At 56.1% G+C, this 16,685-nt stretch overlaps 1 protein-coding gene across 1 annotated transcript in view; it reads right to left on the bottom strand.

Moving 5' to 3' along the window:
• Positions 1-15,203, bottom strand: part of WIZ (WIZ zinc finger) — a 25,475-nt gene extending 10,272 nt beyond the window's left edge. Inside the window, exons 1-2 of the mRNA XM_004384442.1 lie at positions 14,999-15,203; positions 2,782-3,105 (exon numbers count right to left, since the gene is read on the bottom strand). Of these exons, the coding sequence (XP_004384499.1) occupies positions 2,782-3,105; positions 14,999-15,203 (529 nt within the window). The remainder of the gene's footprint in view (positions 1-2,781; positions 3,106-14,998) is intronic.
• Between the last annotated feature and the right edge of the window lie 1,482 nt (positions 15,204-16,685).

Genomic DNA, 16,685 nt, shown 5'->3' with positions numbered 1-16,685 from the left:
CCGAGCGCCGAGCGCCGCAAACGCCGTGCCCGTTCCGCCCCGCCCCTCGGGGCGCTCCCAGGGTGGCCGGCCGAGCGCCGAGCGCCACGAGCGGAACCCTAGTCCCGGCCCTGCGGACTGGCGCCTGGCTAGCCGACCCCCGAAGAGCCGATCCCCGATTGGGCGGAACCCCATCCCTCCCCTGCATTCTAAGGCCAAGATGGGACTCCTTCCACTCCACGCACCCCTCGTAACGGCATCCATACCCCTGGAGCCCCGCCAGGCCGGTGGGACCACTCCCTTTCCTGAAGTCTCCCCCTCCAGTCGGGGATCCTGGAAGACACCGGATCCCAGTCACGAGAGTCCCCTCAACATAATACTGGGACCCAACTGTCCCCCGACGGTGCTGTCCAGTCCTGGGAACCCCCTCAAAGCCGGCATCACCTTCCAAGCACTCCCTGTTTCTCCCTCCAACACTAAACCGGCTGCCCCCTCCCCACCTACGCGGTACCTTGACAGTTGGGTGGGGCCAGAATTTGACCTTTGCTCCGCCCCTGACCTGGCACCTGCCCCCCTCGGGCCCCTTAGGGAGAAGGGGAGGCTTCTAACGACAGCGCACCTGGGGGTGCCCAGACCTGGTTCCTAGTCTTGGCCATCCTCCCTCCAGGTAACGCTTCCAGCATCTTTATGCGCCCACCCGCCAAGTGTCCACTGAAAGGGTGGTCACAGTCCTCCTTCCCAAGAATAAGGCCAGGGCAGCGCCAACTCCACCTCCCATCTGTAGACTGACCCGTCACACCCCAATGGCCTGTCACATTGGTCCTCTAGCAGAAATGTCTCAGCTGCCGAACACATGTTCCCTATCCCAGGTGCCTGGCCTGGGTGCCTAGTGAGGGGTGTGAGTCTGATATCTAGGGCTCTCAGACCTCTGCTGGGGTGATGGAGAAAGAAGAGGCAGGGCTGGAGCCGACACACCACCTCCTGTGCCCCTAGCCATCCCCAAAGCCAGCTCCGCCTCCTAGCCACCCCGGAGACACTGCAAAGCAAACCAGGCGTGTGAGCTGAGCACCCAGGGGACAACCTTTAGCAGAGATAAGACACCTGAGACCACGTCCCCACTCTGCTTGTCCCCAAGGTGCGACCTCAATTTCCTTCTTGTCAAAGGCAGAGAGGGGGCTCTGGTAGCCCACCCTCCTCTTTGCAGACACCAAGTGCCTTTCCGGGATGAGAGGGCTTGCAGATGTGTCCAGCAGAGCCCAAAGTACAGATCTAGGTAGCACCCTGAAAGCTGCAGTTAGGAAAAACACAGAGGGGAGCCCCAGCCAGCCCTTGGACAATCATATGCCTCCAAGCCCAATAGGAGTCCCTTGGTGGTGCAGATGGGTAAGCACTCAACTGACTACTAGCCAAAAGGTTGGCTGTTCTAACCTACCCAGCCTTGGAAGACTGGCCTGGTAATCTTCTGAAAGGTCACAACCTTGAAAACCCTATGGAGTGCCATTCGACTCTGCACACATGGGGTCACCATGAGTCGGAGCCAACTTGATGGCAACTGGCAACAACAAAGCCCATCTCCTCCGTACAGCTGAGTTCTCTGCCCCTAGGTTCAGTAAAGGCACCCACAAAGTCAGGCTTTGCTAAGCTGGGTCCTTCACTTTGTCCACTGCTCAGTGCTAGACACCTCCACCAAACAGTACTGTGGGATTTCCCAAGCCGTTGTCCACCAAAGAGACCACCTAACGTGGTGGTTTTTATAAGTCCAGCCCTGCTGCTATGTGGCCACGCAAAGCAGATGAGCCCCTATTTCCTTATCTATAAAACGGCAACACAACAATCCTTGCCCCTACAGAATTATTTTGAGGCATAAATGAGATAATACAGGTCAAAATCTCAATATATAGCATTGCTTGATTAACGAAAGGGATTATCAGTGCTACCAGAAAATTTAGGAGTCATCAGATCTAGACTCTAGATCTGCGCTGTCCAACAGGGTAGCCACTAGCCTAGTATTAACCTCATTTCACGTGCTCAGCAAGCACACGTGGTTTGTGGTGACCATCTTGGGCAGCACAGACAGAGAACATCTTCATCATCTCAGAACATTCTAATGGACAACACTGCTCTGGACATGGTAGTCCCTGGGTGGTACAGATAGTTAAGCACTCAGCTGATAACCAAAAAGTTGGCAGTTCAACTACACCCAGAGACACCTCAGAAGAAAGGCCTGGCGATCTACTTCCAAAAATCAGCCACTGAAAACTCTACGGAGCACAGTTCTACTCTGACACTCATGGGTTACCATGAGTCAAAACTGACTCAACGGCAACTTTATTTTTTTTGCCCTAGATACAAAGTGTCATTAAGAGCAAAGATTGTGGAGCCCAGCTGCCTGGGTTCAAATCCCAACTGCACTGCTGACAGCTGTGTGACCTCAGGCAAGTTAGTTAAGCCCTCCGTGCTTCAGTTTCCTCATCTGTAAAATGGGGCCCATAATAATACCCACCGTATACAGGTGTTGTGAGGATGTAAATGAGTTTGTGTTAGAAAAATGCTCAACAAGAGCTCAGTAAATGTTTGCTTGATTATTGTCAGGAAGCACAAGGGAGAAAACGGGATTCAGACCAGCCCCTGAATAAACAGAAATGAGCCCCACATGGCAGGGTGGTTGTGAGGACAATGTGAATGTGCTTTGTAAAGTGATTCATAGCACCTCCAGGAAAGTGGAGTGGTGCTCCCCAACCCTCCATCCCCCGGAGCCCCCAGAAACGGTCAGGCATTGCCCTGCCCACCCCTACCCCTTACCATCTCCGTAGACCGGTCCAGGGTCCTCGGCCCAGGTGGGCGGGAAAGGTACTGTGAGAGGTAAGCGGGGCCGGCGGGAGGTGAGATAGGTGCCAGGTGGTCCCCCGGGCTCGTGGCCCAGGGGGCTGGGGGGCTGCTCAACTGCTGAGGTGGCCAGCAGCTCCTGCAGGATATTGATAGGTGATACGGTGAGCTCCCAGTTGGTGATGCCGAAGTCTCGCAGGTGGGCACGGGCGTGGCTGGAGAGGCCGGCCCGCGTGTCGAAGCCAGCCCCACAGAAGTCACAGCGCATCAGGCTGAAGGTACCCGGGTCGAAGTTAGCCACTGCAGAGGGAGAGAGGACACAGCAGCCTGGAGAGGGTGGCTCCCCAGTTCCAGCCCTGTTACCAAGGCTGCTGACCCCTGTAGATCACACAGCCACCCTGCACTGCCTTCCTCCTTCACCATTCACACTCCTCCTTGAGGAAGTCCTCCTGCCTGACTTCCCAGGTCCTTCCCTCCCACATCTCCCAGCACCAGGGACCTCTCCCTTGGAAACACTCTCCAGTTGTAGATTTGCCTTCATGTGGTGAGTCTTAGATGAATACCCTTCTCATGTCTAGAGATCAGGTCTAGTTTTACTCACTTAGACCACAATGGAGACCCTGGGTGGCACAGTTGGTTAAACACTTGACTACTAACCAAAAAGCCTGGCTGTTCGAACCCACCCAGAGGCACCTTAGAAGAAACGCCTGGTGATCTGCTTCCAAAAGGCCAGAGCCCTGAAAACCCCATGGAGCCGTTCTACTCTGACACACATGGGGTTTCCAGGAGTTGGAGTCACCTCATTGGCAACTGGTGGTAAAAATGACCCCAATGTTGTAAATTAAATATTGATTGGATGAACCAATGGATGTTCTGGAACCTTCTTGGATGCCTCAGGCTGAGTCAGGGGCCTCCTCTGGGCTTCCCTGGCCCCCTGTACTCCCCCTGTCGCAGCCCTGATCACTCTATGATGTCATATCATAATTGCCTGGTTTCATGGCTATCTGTCCCCTGCCTCCCTGACATCCCCAGCATGTGCATGTACACACACACACACTCACTCACTCACTCAACCAGTCTCCCCAAATGGGGTCCATATCTGCCAATGTCAGAATCACCCAACGTTTGTGTTGGAGATGGATCTCCAGAACCAGAACCTTGGCACCTGGTAACCTGCATAATCTCACAGGCAGCCTGGGGGGTGGGTGGGGGAAGGGTTCTGAAGCCCCCAGAACCCCACCACTCTGGGCTGTGACCACCAGGAGAACAAGGCCTACTTTTTTGTGTTTGCTGCCATGTCCCCAAGTGCCCAGAACAGAAGCTACCTCGCTCAATAAATATTTGTCGAATGAAAGAATAAATAGAATTCCCTGCCTGCAGCTGACTCCTCTGCCCCAAATCCCTTCTCCAGCTGCTTATGTGACCAGGGCACTGGGGCATCCCCATACATCCACCAATAGGGGGGCCTTTGCCGTGGCCCCCAGCTCTTCCTGGAGGGAGGCCCCAACTTCATCCTGCTTGGAGTCCCTGGGTGGCACAACTGGTTAATGCAATCAGCTGCTAACAAAAAGGTTGGCAGTTTGAGTGCCCCCAGAGGTGCCTCGGAAGAAAGGCCTGACAATCTACTTCTGAAAAGTCAGCCACTGAAAACCCTATGGAACACAGTTCTACTCTTACACACGTGGGGTCACTGTGAGTTGGAGTTGAACGGCAACTGGTTGAACAGCAACTGGTTGAGGAGTCCCTGGGTAGTGCAAATGGTTAAGCACTTGCCTACTAACTGAAAGGTTTGAGTCTACCCAGGGGTGACTCAGAAGAAAGGCCTGGCAATCTACTTCCAAAAAATTAGCCATTGAAAACCCTATGGAGCACAGTCCTACTCTGACACACATGGGGTCACCATCAGTCAGAACTGACTAAATGGCAACAGGATTGGGTTTTTTTTTTTTTGGTGCTAAAGGAGGATTTAGAGCACGTGTTGGTGAGTGTGCTCTGGGCCCAGTCCTGCATCTTCTGGGCCTTAGAGGGAGGTAGGTGCTGCAGTGAAGCCGTCCTACCTTTTTTCTTCTTCTTCTGGAAGGAGAACCTACGCTCGATGGCCTTGACCTCCTCGGCTGAGATGAAGTGGCGTACATTGTAGCTAACGCCCACGCGGTTAAGGTGGCCCCGGACATGGTTGGCCAGGCCGATGCCATTGTGGAATCGGTCGGGGCAGTAGGGGCACTTCCGTTCCTCGTGCTTCAGGGCTGCTGGGTCCCCATCTAGGAGCGTGTCCAGCCCCAGTGGACTGCCCAGTGGCGCGTCCAGCAGCAGGAAGTCCAGGGGGTGGGTACCCCCCAGCCCCAGCTCTTCGACCTGCAGCTTTGGGGGTGCCCTGGCTGCCTCCATGACTTGTGGCCTGAGCTTTGCCACCAGCACAACTGGGACCATCTTACACAGCTGCTGTTGCTGGGCCTGTGAGCCCTCGGCTGCCCGCAGGGCTCCGTGAAAAGTCCGCTTAAGCTCCAGGGCCAGCTGCGGGATGAAGATGGCAGCTGGAGGTGGAAAGACCCCATTTTCAGGGGTAAAGTCCATTTCGGAGGTTAGGGTCATGTCGTCCTCCTCTCCGCTCCAGGGGTACCTCTGGTCCCCCAGCTGGCCCGGGAGTTCGCAGCCCACAGCGCCCTCCAGCTCCTGTGGGTGCAGTGGGTGAACAGAGCTTTTATTTTTTGGCTGCATGGAGTAAGGGGCAGATGCTAATGGGGAGGAATAGGCTGACTTTCCGAGTGGCCTCTGGAGGGCGCCATACAGGGGCGACTTTGACAGTGGGAAATCCTGCATGCCCAGCTGCTGGCAGGCCGGCCCAAAGGCCAAACTAGGGTCGTACCCATCAGGACTCGCCTGCCATGGGGAGGCCAAGTGTGGCTCAGCTTTGTCAAAGTAGTCCTCAGTGGCATCGGGGAATCGGGCATACGCACCCTGGCTAGTGCCCGGCTGGCTGGCGGGGTCCTCCTCAAAAGTCTCCCCATCATCCCAATGGGGACGGGAGTGCACAAACTGCACGTGCTCCCTCAGCAGTCTCTCGCTGGGTGCGGGGAAGCCGCAGAAGACGCAGTCGCTGAGGCCAGGGGTGGAGGCGTAGGGCTGGAAGGCGAGACTGGGGGCCTCGGGGCCTGGGCTGCCAACTCCGCTGCTGCCCCCACCACTGCCAAAGGGCTCTGTGGCCTCCAGGCCACGACGCTCACGTGCATGCAGCTTGGTGTGCTGTGTGAAGGCCTTGGAGGAGTTGGTGCCAAAGACACATTTGGGGCACTGCAACCGTGCCTGCCGGCCCTCATCCTCCGGTACATGCTTCAGCTTCTGGATCTCCTCGATGATCTTCTCCCGGGAGGCCTGGTGCAGCTGCCGGTGCTGCTCGAGGGCGCCAGGGTCAGTGAAGGCCCAGCCACACTCGCTACACGCCAGCGGGGCCAGCTCGGCTGGGGGCTCCTGGCCCGGGGCACGGCGGTGCTGGCTCATGTGCTCCAAGAGGTGCTCCTTCTGCCGGAAGTAGATGCTGCACTCGATGCACGGGAACACGGCTGGCTCCTCGTCGTCGTCCTCCTCGGGGCTGGTTGTTCCCTCAGCCACCTCCTCCAGCAGCTCGCACAGGTAGGGCCCAGTCCGCATGGGTGGCAGCAGTGGCTGCAGCCGCTCCACGGATGCCTCCGAGTTCACCGTCCAGGTCTGTGTGGCCATCTCCGAGGCTGCCATTGGCAGGCTCCACTCAGACGGTGGGACCAGCGCCTTGGGGTCTACCAGGTCCTCTTGCGTGACAGCCATGGCCATTGTCCGGGGGTTGTCCGCTGGCACGAGGACCCTCCGGAAGGAGTCCAGGTGCAGCCCCATGTCCTGGCAGGGGGCTTGCTCCTCTGAGTCCTCAAGCCAGTGGAGGCTGGAGCGACCACAGGGTCCCTTTTCTGCCAGCTTTGGTTCCCCCTGGTGGCGGTGCAAGAGCCTTTTAGAGCCCTGGAACTCGATGTGGGGCTTCGTGGTCCTCACAATGACTGAGTCCTCGTACCTCTGCTCCAAGGGGATGCCCTCCCTGGCCTCCTGGACCAGGGGGTGCTCCCAGGGCCCCTGGCCATCGTGGGGGCCAGTTAAGTGGCCTAGGAGGTGAGGTGGGGAGGAGCCTGGCTGGAAGTCCAAGCTACCTCCGTCCCAGCAGCTGCAAGGAAGTGCCAATGGGGACAGGTTAGCTCTGGGCCTCAGTTTTCCTCCCTTGGGCAGGGGGATGTCCCCCAGGAAGTCTGAGGTAGACTCCAAGTACTGAGCTCAAGGGCAGCTTAGAGGGAACAGGGGACCTTATTTGCTACAGAGTAGAACTGCTCCATAGGGTTTTCTAGGAGGGTAGAGTAGGGGGCAGGGGAGTCCTGGGTGGCACAAACAGTTACGTGCTCAAACTACTAGCTGAAAGGCTGGTGGTTTGAATCCACTCAGAGGTGCCTCAGAAGAAAGGCCTGGGGATCTTCTTCCAAAAGGTCACAGCCTTGAAAACCCTATGGATTAGTTCTGCTCTGCACACTTGGGGTCAGCATGAGTTGGAAACAAATTGGCTACAACTAACAACATCAGGATGGAGGGTGGTGGTGGGTACATGTGGACCCTTCCAGAGCCCTTGGATCAAAAGCCAGGCTCAACTCTCAGGATGCACCTCTCTACACAGCCTAGCTCCCTCGCATCATGGGGGGACGGTGCGCACAGGGATAGGGCCACCTCCAAGGAGTGTTCCCAAGTCTGGTGGCACAGTCAACTCTCATTTCCTCCTTGGGAGGGCCCAAGGCTCTGGCTTCTGCCTGGTCCTCCCCAGCTGGGTTGACTGAGTTAATTTCATGTCACTCCCCCGCCCACCCCAAATTACACAGCCAATGTGGTAACAGTTCACTTTGTGACAGACAGTTTCAGGGATGCACCTGTTCTTCATGTCTCCCCTGCCGGAGGCTAGAAGGACACAGCCAGGAGAGGTTGAAGGTCCCCTCTCAGCCTCTGACTTCCAGGGTTAGGCAAGACAATGTCTATGGGCCTCAGTTTTTCAATCCTAAAAACAGGCATGATTCCCAGGAACCAGGAACCTCCAGGTCCTCATGCGTGTGTAAGGAGATTTTTCACACTTGTGGTCAAAGAAAACTTAACATGAAGCAGATGCTTATTTAAATGACACTTGAAAAACCCATTTCATTAAGCCGGAGTTTGCTTCCTTTCCAATAGGGAACTCAACTCCATGAGGTATAGGGTGAGGATGATGCCACTTAATGTTGGGGAAATGCTTCGACTGATGCCTTTCCTCCCAGTAAGCCCATGACTAACATGGGCTCTTATTATGATTATTCTTGATCAATCTCCCTTCCTTTTCAAGAGCCTGTCTCCATGAGGGGGTATTGATCATGCCCACAGAACAGATGGGAGTCCCTGGGTAGTGCAAACAGTGAATGTACTCAGTAGCTAACCAAAAGGTTCAAGTCCACCCAAAGGTGCCTCGAAAGAAAGTTCTGGCACTCTACTTCCAAAAGATCAGCCATTGAAAACCCTATGGAGCACAGTTCTACTCTGACACGTGTGGGGTCACCATGAATCGGAATTGACTGCAACTGGCTTTCTTTTTTATAAACAGATGAGGAAACAGTTTCCGCAGAGAGGCCGAGCAGAGATCACGGGGTCCCCTCACTAAGCCCCATGTGTGAAACGGGACATTACAGGAACATCCTTTGTGCAGGGCTGTGGCCAGCACAAGGCAAGGGCTCTGTAACTGATATACCCATTGCTGTCGAGTCAATTCCGATTTGTGGCTATTCCACGTGCTACAGAGTAGAACTGCTTTATAGGGTTTTCTTGGCCTCGGTGGCGCAAACAATTAAATGCTGTACTGTTAACTGAAAGGTTGGCAGTTCAAACCCACCCAGAGGCACCTTGGAAGTAAGGCCTAGTGATCTGCTTCTGAAAGGTTACAGCCTTGAAAACCCTATGGAACAGTTCTACTCTGCACACATGGGATTGCCATGAGTCGGAGTCAACTCGACAGCAACTAACAACCATCTTTACAGAAGTAGATTGCCAGACCTTTCTTCCATGACACTATTGGGAAGGTTCAAACTGCCAATCTTTAGCATAGTAGTTGAGTGCAAACCATTTGCACTACCCAGGGACCTGATCTCTAACCGATAGCCATTACTAATCCTGATATGACATTAAAAACCAGCACCTGCAAAGCCATTTAATGAATGGTAGCTGCCATCAGCATTGCTGCCTCGGGTTTCTCAAGGCATCTTATAGACTCCCGTTTTATTGATGAGGAAACTGAGGCTCAGAGAGACCTAGCATTGTTCTAAGGGTCTTCTTGTGGGGACAGGACTCTGATGGTCAGACCTCCAGGCTCTGACCCCTCTGGCAAGCACGTGGGCCCCGCTCCTGGCAGGGATAATGAGAGTTGACTGTCTGTGTTCATCCCACCCCCCTCCCCCAGCACATGCTCAGGGCTGCCTGCTGGGGTCGCCTCCTCCTGCCTTGCTTCCTGATCCCTTCTCAATCCCTGGGGCTTCTCTGGGGCCTGGGCATGTCCCTCTGGCCTCCCTGCCCTCCCTGAGTCAGGGCCAGCGTGGCACTCACCAGCTGCTGATCCGATGGGTGGCGGAGGTGGCACGGGGGAGGGCTTCGCTGAGGCCGGGATGGGGCTGCCCGTCTGCAACAGAGAGGGGAGACCCTGAGGGGCTGGGGGCCCCCTGCCCGGGGGCCCTTTGCACCCCAGCCCCGGGAGCCTTGCCGGGCACCTCAGGAGGGCCCCGCTCCCAGCCCCTCTGCCTGAGATACCTTTGACTTCCACTTTCCTAAGCTCTGCAAAGGGCTTCCTTGGAGGAGTCCCCTTTGCTCTCCTGGGGGACCCCAGAGGCCAGCTGCCTTCCAACCCTCCTCTCTTTCCCTCCACCCAGCAAACCCTGGTAAAAACTCGCCTGTCTTCTCATTATACCTACAATAAAATCCAGACCCCCAATGGCCCCTCACAATGGCTTAAGCCCACCTAACTTTTTCGGGCCTCAGGGCCTTAGCACGTGCTATTCCTCTGCCTGGAACATATAGCACCCTTCTCCTTGGCTTCTTGCACAGCCAGCCCAAAAGTTACCTCCTCTGGCCACTAGTAAAGTGAGCCCCTATGACCTTCTCTCATCACCTGCTTCGTTTCTTTCTTTGTGCCCTCTGAAACTGCCCTGCTGGCTCTTTAGAAGGTTTGATGGCCTGTCTCCCCAGCTAGCATGGAAGCCCCTCAAGGGCAGGGGCTTAGCCTGCCCTGTCCACTGCAGCACCCCAGTGGGTACCCATTAGATGTTTGGTGGAGGATGCACACGGAGCCACTAGGGCCTGTCCTTGTCTCCTAAACCCCTTCCAGGCTAACGCTCTGGAATCGAGTTCCCTCCTGGAACCCTTCACAGATAGAGCCAACTCTCCATTATCCATCTGTGGAGCCAAGGCCTGGAGCAACCCCAGAAATCCTGCCCTGCGTCCTCTGCCTGCCATGTGTGGTCAAGCATGCCAGTCAGGAGCTGAGCCAACTGCCTGTGCCAAGGTTAACACACGGGGGGAGCCTGTGCCCAGTCCAGAGTCTCAATTTGAGGCTGGTCCAGGAAGACGACTAGGGCGGCGGCTGGTTCTTTTTCCAATCCCCACTGTCCAATTTGCCCAGGAAATTGAGAGCTGACTGTTAGGAGCCAGGAATAAGAGGGACAGTCAGAAAGTTGGGGTCTTTCTGCAGAACCCGTGAAAATGGCTATGACTATTGCACGGCTTTTAGAAGGTGAGGGCGGTAGTGGGGGGAAATGAGGATTTGCATTCACCAGAGCAGGGTGTCTCCACCTCAGCACTATGGACATTTAAGGCTGGAACATTCTTTGAGGGAGGCCATTCTGTGCACTGGAATCCCTATGTGGTGCGAACGGTTATGTACTTGACTATTAGCCAAAAGATTTGCGGTTCGAACCCACCCAGGGGTACCTCGGAAGATAGTCCTGGTGATCTGCTTCTGAAAGTTCACAGCCCTGAAACCCTTGTGGAGCTTGGTTCTACTCTGAGACGTGAGGTCGCCAGGAGTCGGAATCAACTCGATGGCTGCTAACAACAATCCTGTGCACTATAGGGTATTGGGTAGCATCCTTCGCCTCTACCCACTCAATGCCAGTAGTACCTCCCTTCCAGTGATGACAACCACAAATGTCCCCAGACATTGCCAAGTGTCCCCTGGGGGGCAGAATTGTTCCCAGTTGAGAATCACTGGAGTAGGGAGACTGAGTTAGGCCAGGGATGTGCTTGGGTGTGAGGGCCCATGTTGGGTGGGGAATGGAGTGGGGTATTGAAGGGATGTGAGGGTTGGGAAAGTAAAGCCTGGGTGGTGCAAATGGTTAAGTACTCAACTACTACCTGAAAGGTTGGCAGTTCAAACCCACCCAGAGGCACCTTGGAAGAAAGGCCTGGTGATCTGCTTCCGAAAGATCACAGCCTAGAAAATCCTATAGAGCACAGTTCTACTCTGCACACACATAGGGGTGCCATGAGTCAGAGTGGACTTGATGGCAACTGGTTTGGTTTAGTTCAGTTTGAACAAGCCAGGGGAGTGAGACCCCCCAGGAACGAGGTCTCTCGAGGACATGCAAGACAGAGATGTGACTTCTCAGGAGAGAATGTCCAGACCCAGCACAGCCTGAGAGGTGTGGGTGGAGGGCCCGGGTGCCCTGCTTCATAGATTCAGGGACCCCTCAAGCTTCTGAGATTCCAGGCATCCCAGATTTGATGATTCTGCGATTGCCGGAGTCTAAGAATTCCACGAGCTGGAGAGCTGGGTTGGCCTCTTTGTTTGAGCAGTTCCAGTGAGGCTCCTATTTTTAGTGGCAGCGACTTTGGAGGAAGCAGGTCACACAAGGCCTTGCGTTAAAACACCTGGGGGTGGGGGCTTGCCCAGAGGCCTCTGCAGCCCAAGGCCTCTACCACCTCTGAGGATCCGACAGGTCAAATACGGTGTCTGAGATGTGGCCCTCAGCTGGTGGAAGTGCAGAGGGTCTTTCACTGGCTCCTGCCATTTGGGGTCCCCAAGATGATTTGAAAATGAGAGCATGGTCACCAGGGGTGTCTGTGAGCAGCTTGAATCCTGAGCCAGGCAGCTTTGCAGTGTGGCCACTAATCTAGACTTTGGAGCCAAGCAGATACAAGTTCAAGTCCCAAGGGTGACCTTTCACTCTCCAAGCCTTGGTTTCCTCCTCTGTACAATGGGAACGGGCAATGGTGGTTCAGTGGTAGAATCCTCACATTCCACGAGGAAGACCCGCGTTCAATTCCTGGCCAATGAACCTCATGCATGGCCACCTACTGTCCGTCAGTGGAGGCTTGCGTGTTGCTCTGATGCTGAATAGGCTTCAGCAGAGCTTCCAGACTAAGATGGACTAGAAAGGCCTGGCGTTCGACTTCCAAAAATCAGCCAGTGCAAATCCTATGGATCACAGCAGTCCGATCTGCAACTGATCATGGGGATGGTGCAGGATCAGGCAGCGTTCCATTCTGTTGTGCATGGGGTCATTATGAGTCAGATGCCAACCCAGCAACAACTAGTGACAACAATGGGAACAGTTGCCAGCAATGGGTACCAACGCACCAACCATCAACGTGATCACAGTAAAAGCTTGACCCAGAAAGGCGGTGGTGGAGGGAAGGGAGGGTAGGATCACTCCAGGGAGGAAGCTGGAGCCTCACGTCTGTTCCCCTCTCTGGCTTCCTCCCCAGCCTGGAACCCCATGAGGGCAGAAATGATGCACCACTCGCCCCTAGTCCTCATCCCAACACAGCACCAGGCACACAACAGATACGTCTCAGCACCCTCAAGCCTCTGGTGTACCCTGGAGGCTAACCAGAGAGACGCAATGGGCCGGGAGCTGCCAGAGGGCTGTAGGGGGTCAACAGCCACCGTGGAGGACCGAAAAGGTGGGGACTGCGCATCCAGGTCCAGGCAGAGATGTTTGGAGGTGGCTGCTCCAGGGATGCCTTGGGGGGCTCCGAGGGCTGGGTGGGGATGAGGGAGGCCTAGGCCTTGGGATGGAGCAGTAGCCTCAGAAGCTGCTCCTATTTATAGGCATTATAAGACTACGAGGGCAGGTGCCAGTGGCCAAGAAGGTAGCAGGAGAGACACCTGGCCTCAACTCTGCTCCCTGCCCCATGCCCCCATTTGCTCAGGGAAATATCGAGGCCTCCACCCCCTCACCCTCAGGCTATAAATCAGGTGCATTTATGGGATTCAGCTGCTTTCCAGGACAGGCTGAGGACACACCTGCCTACCTAGACCTGGGCATGCACCAGCTAGAGAAAAAATGCTCGATTCCTCAAAACCAGACCCAGAGAGGATCTCGGGACCCGAAAGCCCCTGCCCTGTCACGTGACCTGGGACATGGTCCTGCCTCACCTGGTCTCAGGTGCTTGGACTGGACTGAAGGGGTTGGAGGTAAGGATGGCTTAGGTCCTCTAAGCTCCGGGGCTCGGGCGTTGGGCTGACCATCTGCCCTCAGGGTCTCACCTTGTCACCCCGTCTACCAACTGCACACGTCAGTCACCTCCAAGCCCATGTCCCCTGCTCAGATGCCCCCTGCCCTCCTAGCCTGGTTCACTGTGCCTCCCCATCCCTTCTTCACTTTTTCCAGGACCCTGGAGTTCCCCCAGGCTGGGCCAGGTACCTCATCCAGGCCTGTAGCCCCTTGTGCTTCCCCCATCGCAGCCCCAATGACTGGGTCATGCACCTGGTGACACATGTGTACCCCCACCCCCCAGACGGTGGGGTCCCATGAGGATGGGATGTGTGTCCTTAGTCAATGCCCAACCCTGAGGCACTCTGCATCTGAGCTTCACTGGGGGGGGGTCAATGGTGTGTGGGGGCAGGTCAAGGACACCTGGGCACAACATGGTAGTGGAGATGAGGGTTGTTGAGCCAGGCTGCCTGCCAGGGTGCAAATCTTGATTCAGTTACTGCCTGGCTCTGTGATCTTGGGGGACTGAACCACTCAGGGCCTCAGTTTCCCCATCTCTAACATGGGGATAATAATAACAGAAGCTAGCCCACAGAGTTCTTGCAAGAATAACATGAAATGATCAGGTAAAGTATTTGGTATGTAGGAAACCCTCGACAAGGTGCACAGAGCTTCCCAGGAACTGAGGAGCTCAGGGCAGGCCAAGGAGATGGAGGGAGAGGTGTGCTTCCAGACCCCCTGATGCATCAGCCTGCACTCCCCGACTACTCCCCAGACGTGCCAGATTCCTTCCTGATCCTCGGATATGCCAGGCTCCTTCTTACCACAGGGCCTTTGCACCCACTATTCCCTTTCCTATTCCCTCAAACGCCACCACTCAGGCAGGCCTTCCCTAACCCCCAGGCACAATCACAGCATGCTATATAATTAATACCTTCATAGCATCCCTCACTACCTGCCCTTGTGTATTTGTTTGGTTGCTTGTCCCTCTCCCCCACTAGAGTGTCAGCCCCTCCAGGGCAGGGACTGTTGCCTCTTTTGTTCACAGCTATATCCCCTGAACCTAGAACAGAGCCTGGCATACAGTAGGTGCTCAGCATTTAATGAGAAATGACTCTTGAGGTGGGGACGGTCAGCATGAGAGCCCCCTTTGCTGGGTAAACTGAGGCACAAGGGGGTGGCCGACATCCCTGAACTATCCAGTCTCTCCCCAGCCACTAGAGGGCACAAGCTGTTTTGGCCACACGCAGTGCCAAGGCTCAGGAGCAGAGCTCATCCCCAAGGCAGTGTAGTGTTGTAGCAGGTGCAATGATAGGGAGCTGAGATAGACTAATGCGGGTAGGGGTACCCGGGGGACATGTGGCAGAGGGCCTCGGGGCACTGAGCTGGGCATCTCGATCCAATTGCTGTGCTCACAGGAGGGAGCCAGGCAGATTTTGGTTCAAGTGCCAGCTCCTTGCAACCCACTGGGGGGCCTTAGTCAGGTCATTGGGCTCATGGGGCCTCTGTTTTCGCAACTGTAAAATGGGAAACTACTCAGAGTGCAAAGAGAAGGCTCTGGACCCAGGCTGAATCAGCATCCTAACTTGGCCCCTGCTGAACTGGGTGACCTGAGAGGCTGCTGGCCCTCTCTGAGCCTTGGGGATGGGGCAGGATGCTCCCTTGGGGCCAGAATGCCCCCATCTTACCGGAAATGCCACCTCTGCCATCCAGAATGTCTCGGGGGCCCTCCTTGGTGACAGGCAGGTAACAGGTGGATCGGAAGATGCCACCTTCCCCCTCGGTGGCCTCAGCCCCACCCTCAATGTCCTGCCTCGGTGCTGGGCCAGGCAGTCTCTCAGGGCCGCGGGGACGGTCCGGGGCGGCCAGGCCCCCTGCCAGGGCCCCATCCATGGGTGCTTTCTGTGTGGCTCCCCTCAGCTTCCAGGCTGGCTCAGTGGGACATTGTGGGCCTGGGGGCAGAGAAAGAGGTGCTTAGCAAAGGTAGCAAAGAGGCCCTGCCTGCCTCAGTTTCCCCTCCCTCAAAGTTCCAGATCTCAGCCTTGCTGTTCAGTGTTTCAGTTTACCTCCCAGCAACAACCACCCCCCCGCAAAAAAACAAACAAACAAAAAAACTCCTATCAAGTCAATTCCAACTCATGCCAACCCCATGTGTTACAGAGTAGAACTGAGCTCCATAGGGTTTTCTTGGCTGTAATCTTCACGGAAATCCACGGCCAAGCCTTTCTTTCCTGAAACTGCTGGATGGATTTGAACCACCAATCTTTAGGCTAGCAGCTGATTGCAAACCACTTGTGCTGCCAGGGACCCCACCCAGCCCAGGTGAGGTGAATAAATGGCTCCGAGGCTGCATGCACACACTAACTAGGATCGGGGCCAACCTCAGTATGCCTTGGCCCTCCCCCCATCAATAACTCCTCTCTGCACATAGATCCTACACTGCCTCCATTTACCCCATTTGCACACTTGCATACCCAGCATTAACCCTGCCATGCCTCCCTCTTTCACACACAGCTGCACTTTCCCCATTGTGCCCTTGCTTCCCTGCACATGCAGGTCCCACACCTACCTCTGCCCCAGCACCCATCCCAGCCATGTCTACACACCAGCTCTGTACACTGTCTCCAGTCCCCCCATTATTGACCATGCGCTTTTTTCACACAACCCCCGCCTCAGTTTCCCACACCAATTATGCCTGCACTTTTCCCACACTCCAGCCTTCCCCTCACACGACCTGAGGGTCCTCTGGCATTAACCCCTTCACCTCCACACACAGCCTCAAGTGACCCTAGCATTAAGCCCTTCTCTTAGCCTCAACATTTACCCTTATGCACAGCCAACCTGGGGTTCTCCATCCCACCCCACAAGATTGCTCTAGTCCACGGGGCCAACCGTGAGGCTCCTGGTCCAGAAATGAGGACCCCGAGGAGGCTGGGAGGGGGGGCTGTCCTCTCTACCTATAAATACCTTCAAGGTAACGGCGGAAAGTGAAGGGCAGGAATGAGGCGCCCTCCCCAGGGAGAGAGTGGGGAGGCCGGGCCCAGGCAACCGGGGCGGGGCCGGTGCTCCGGGCCTGGCTGCAGGCGCTGCCCTCGGGGCCTGGGGGCTCCCAGGGGGCCCGTCCGTGGGCTGGCAGTCGTGGCAGGGGTCCCTGCCCAGGCCCAGAGAAAGCACCTGCGGGTGCCCACCGGGCAGGCACTGCCAGAGGGGAACAGGCGGGACCGCAACTTCGGAGCACTTTGGCAGCGCTGGGCAGGGGGTTCAGCCCGGACTCCCCCCGAGGGTCGTAGGTAGGGGCTGCGCCGCGCCGGAGAGCCCCTCGGGGGTCTAGGGTCCGGAGGATGCGCCCTCCGCCCGTGCACCTCGGGGCGGGAG

This window comes from Trichechus manatus, unplaced genomic scaffold (genome assembly GCF_000243295.1).
Source record: "Trichechus manatus latirostris isolate Lorelei unplaced genomic scaffold, TriManLat1.0 scaffold00122, whole genome shotgun sequence".
Classification (NCBI taxonomy): domain Eukaryota; kingdom Metazoa; phylum Chordata; class Mammalia; order Sirenia; family Trichechidae; genus Trichechus; species Trichechus manatus.
The sequence above is the reverse complement of the archived record's forward strand: the minus strand, read 5'-3'. Positions and strand labels throughout refer to the sequence as shown.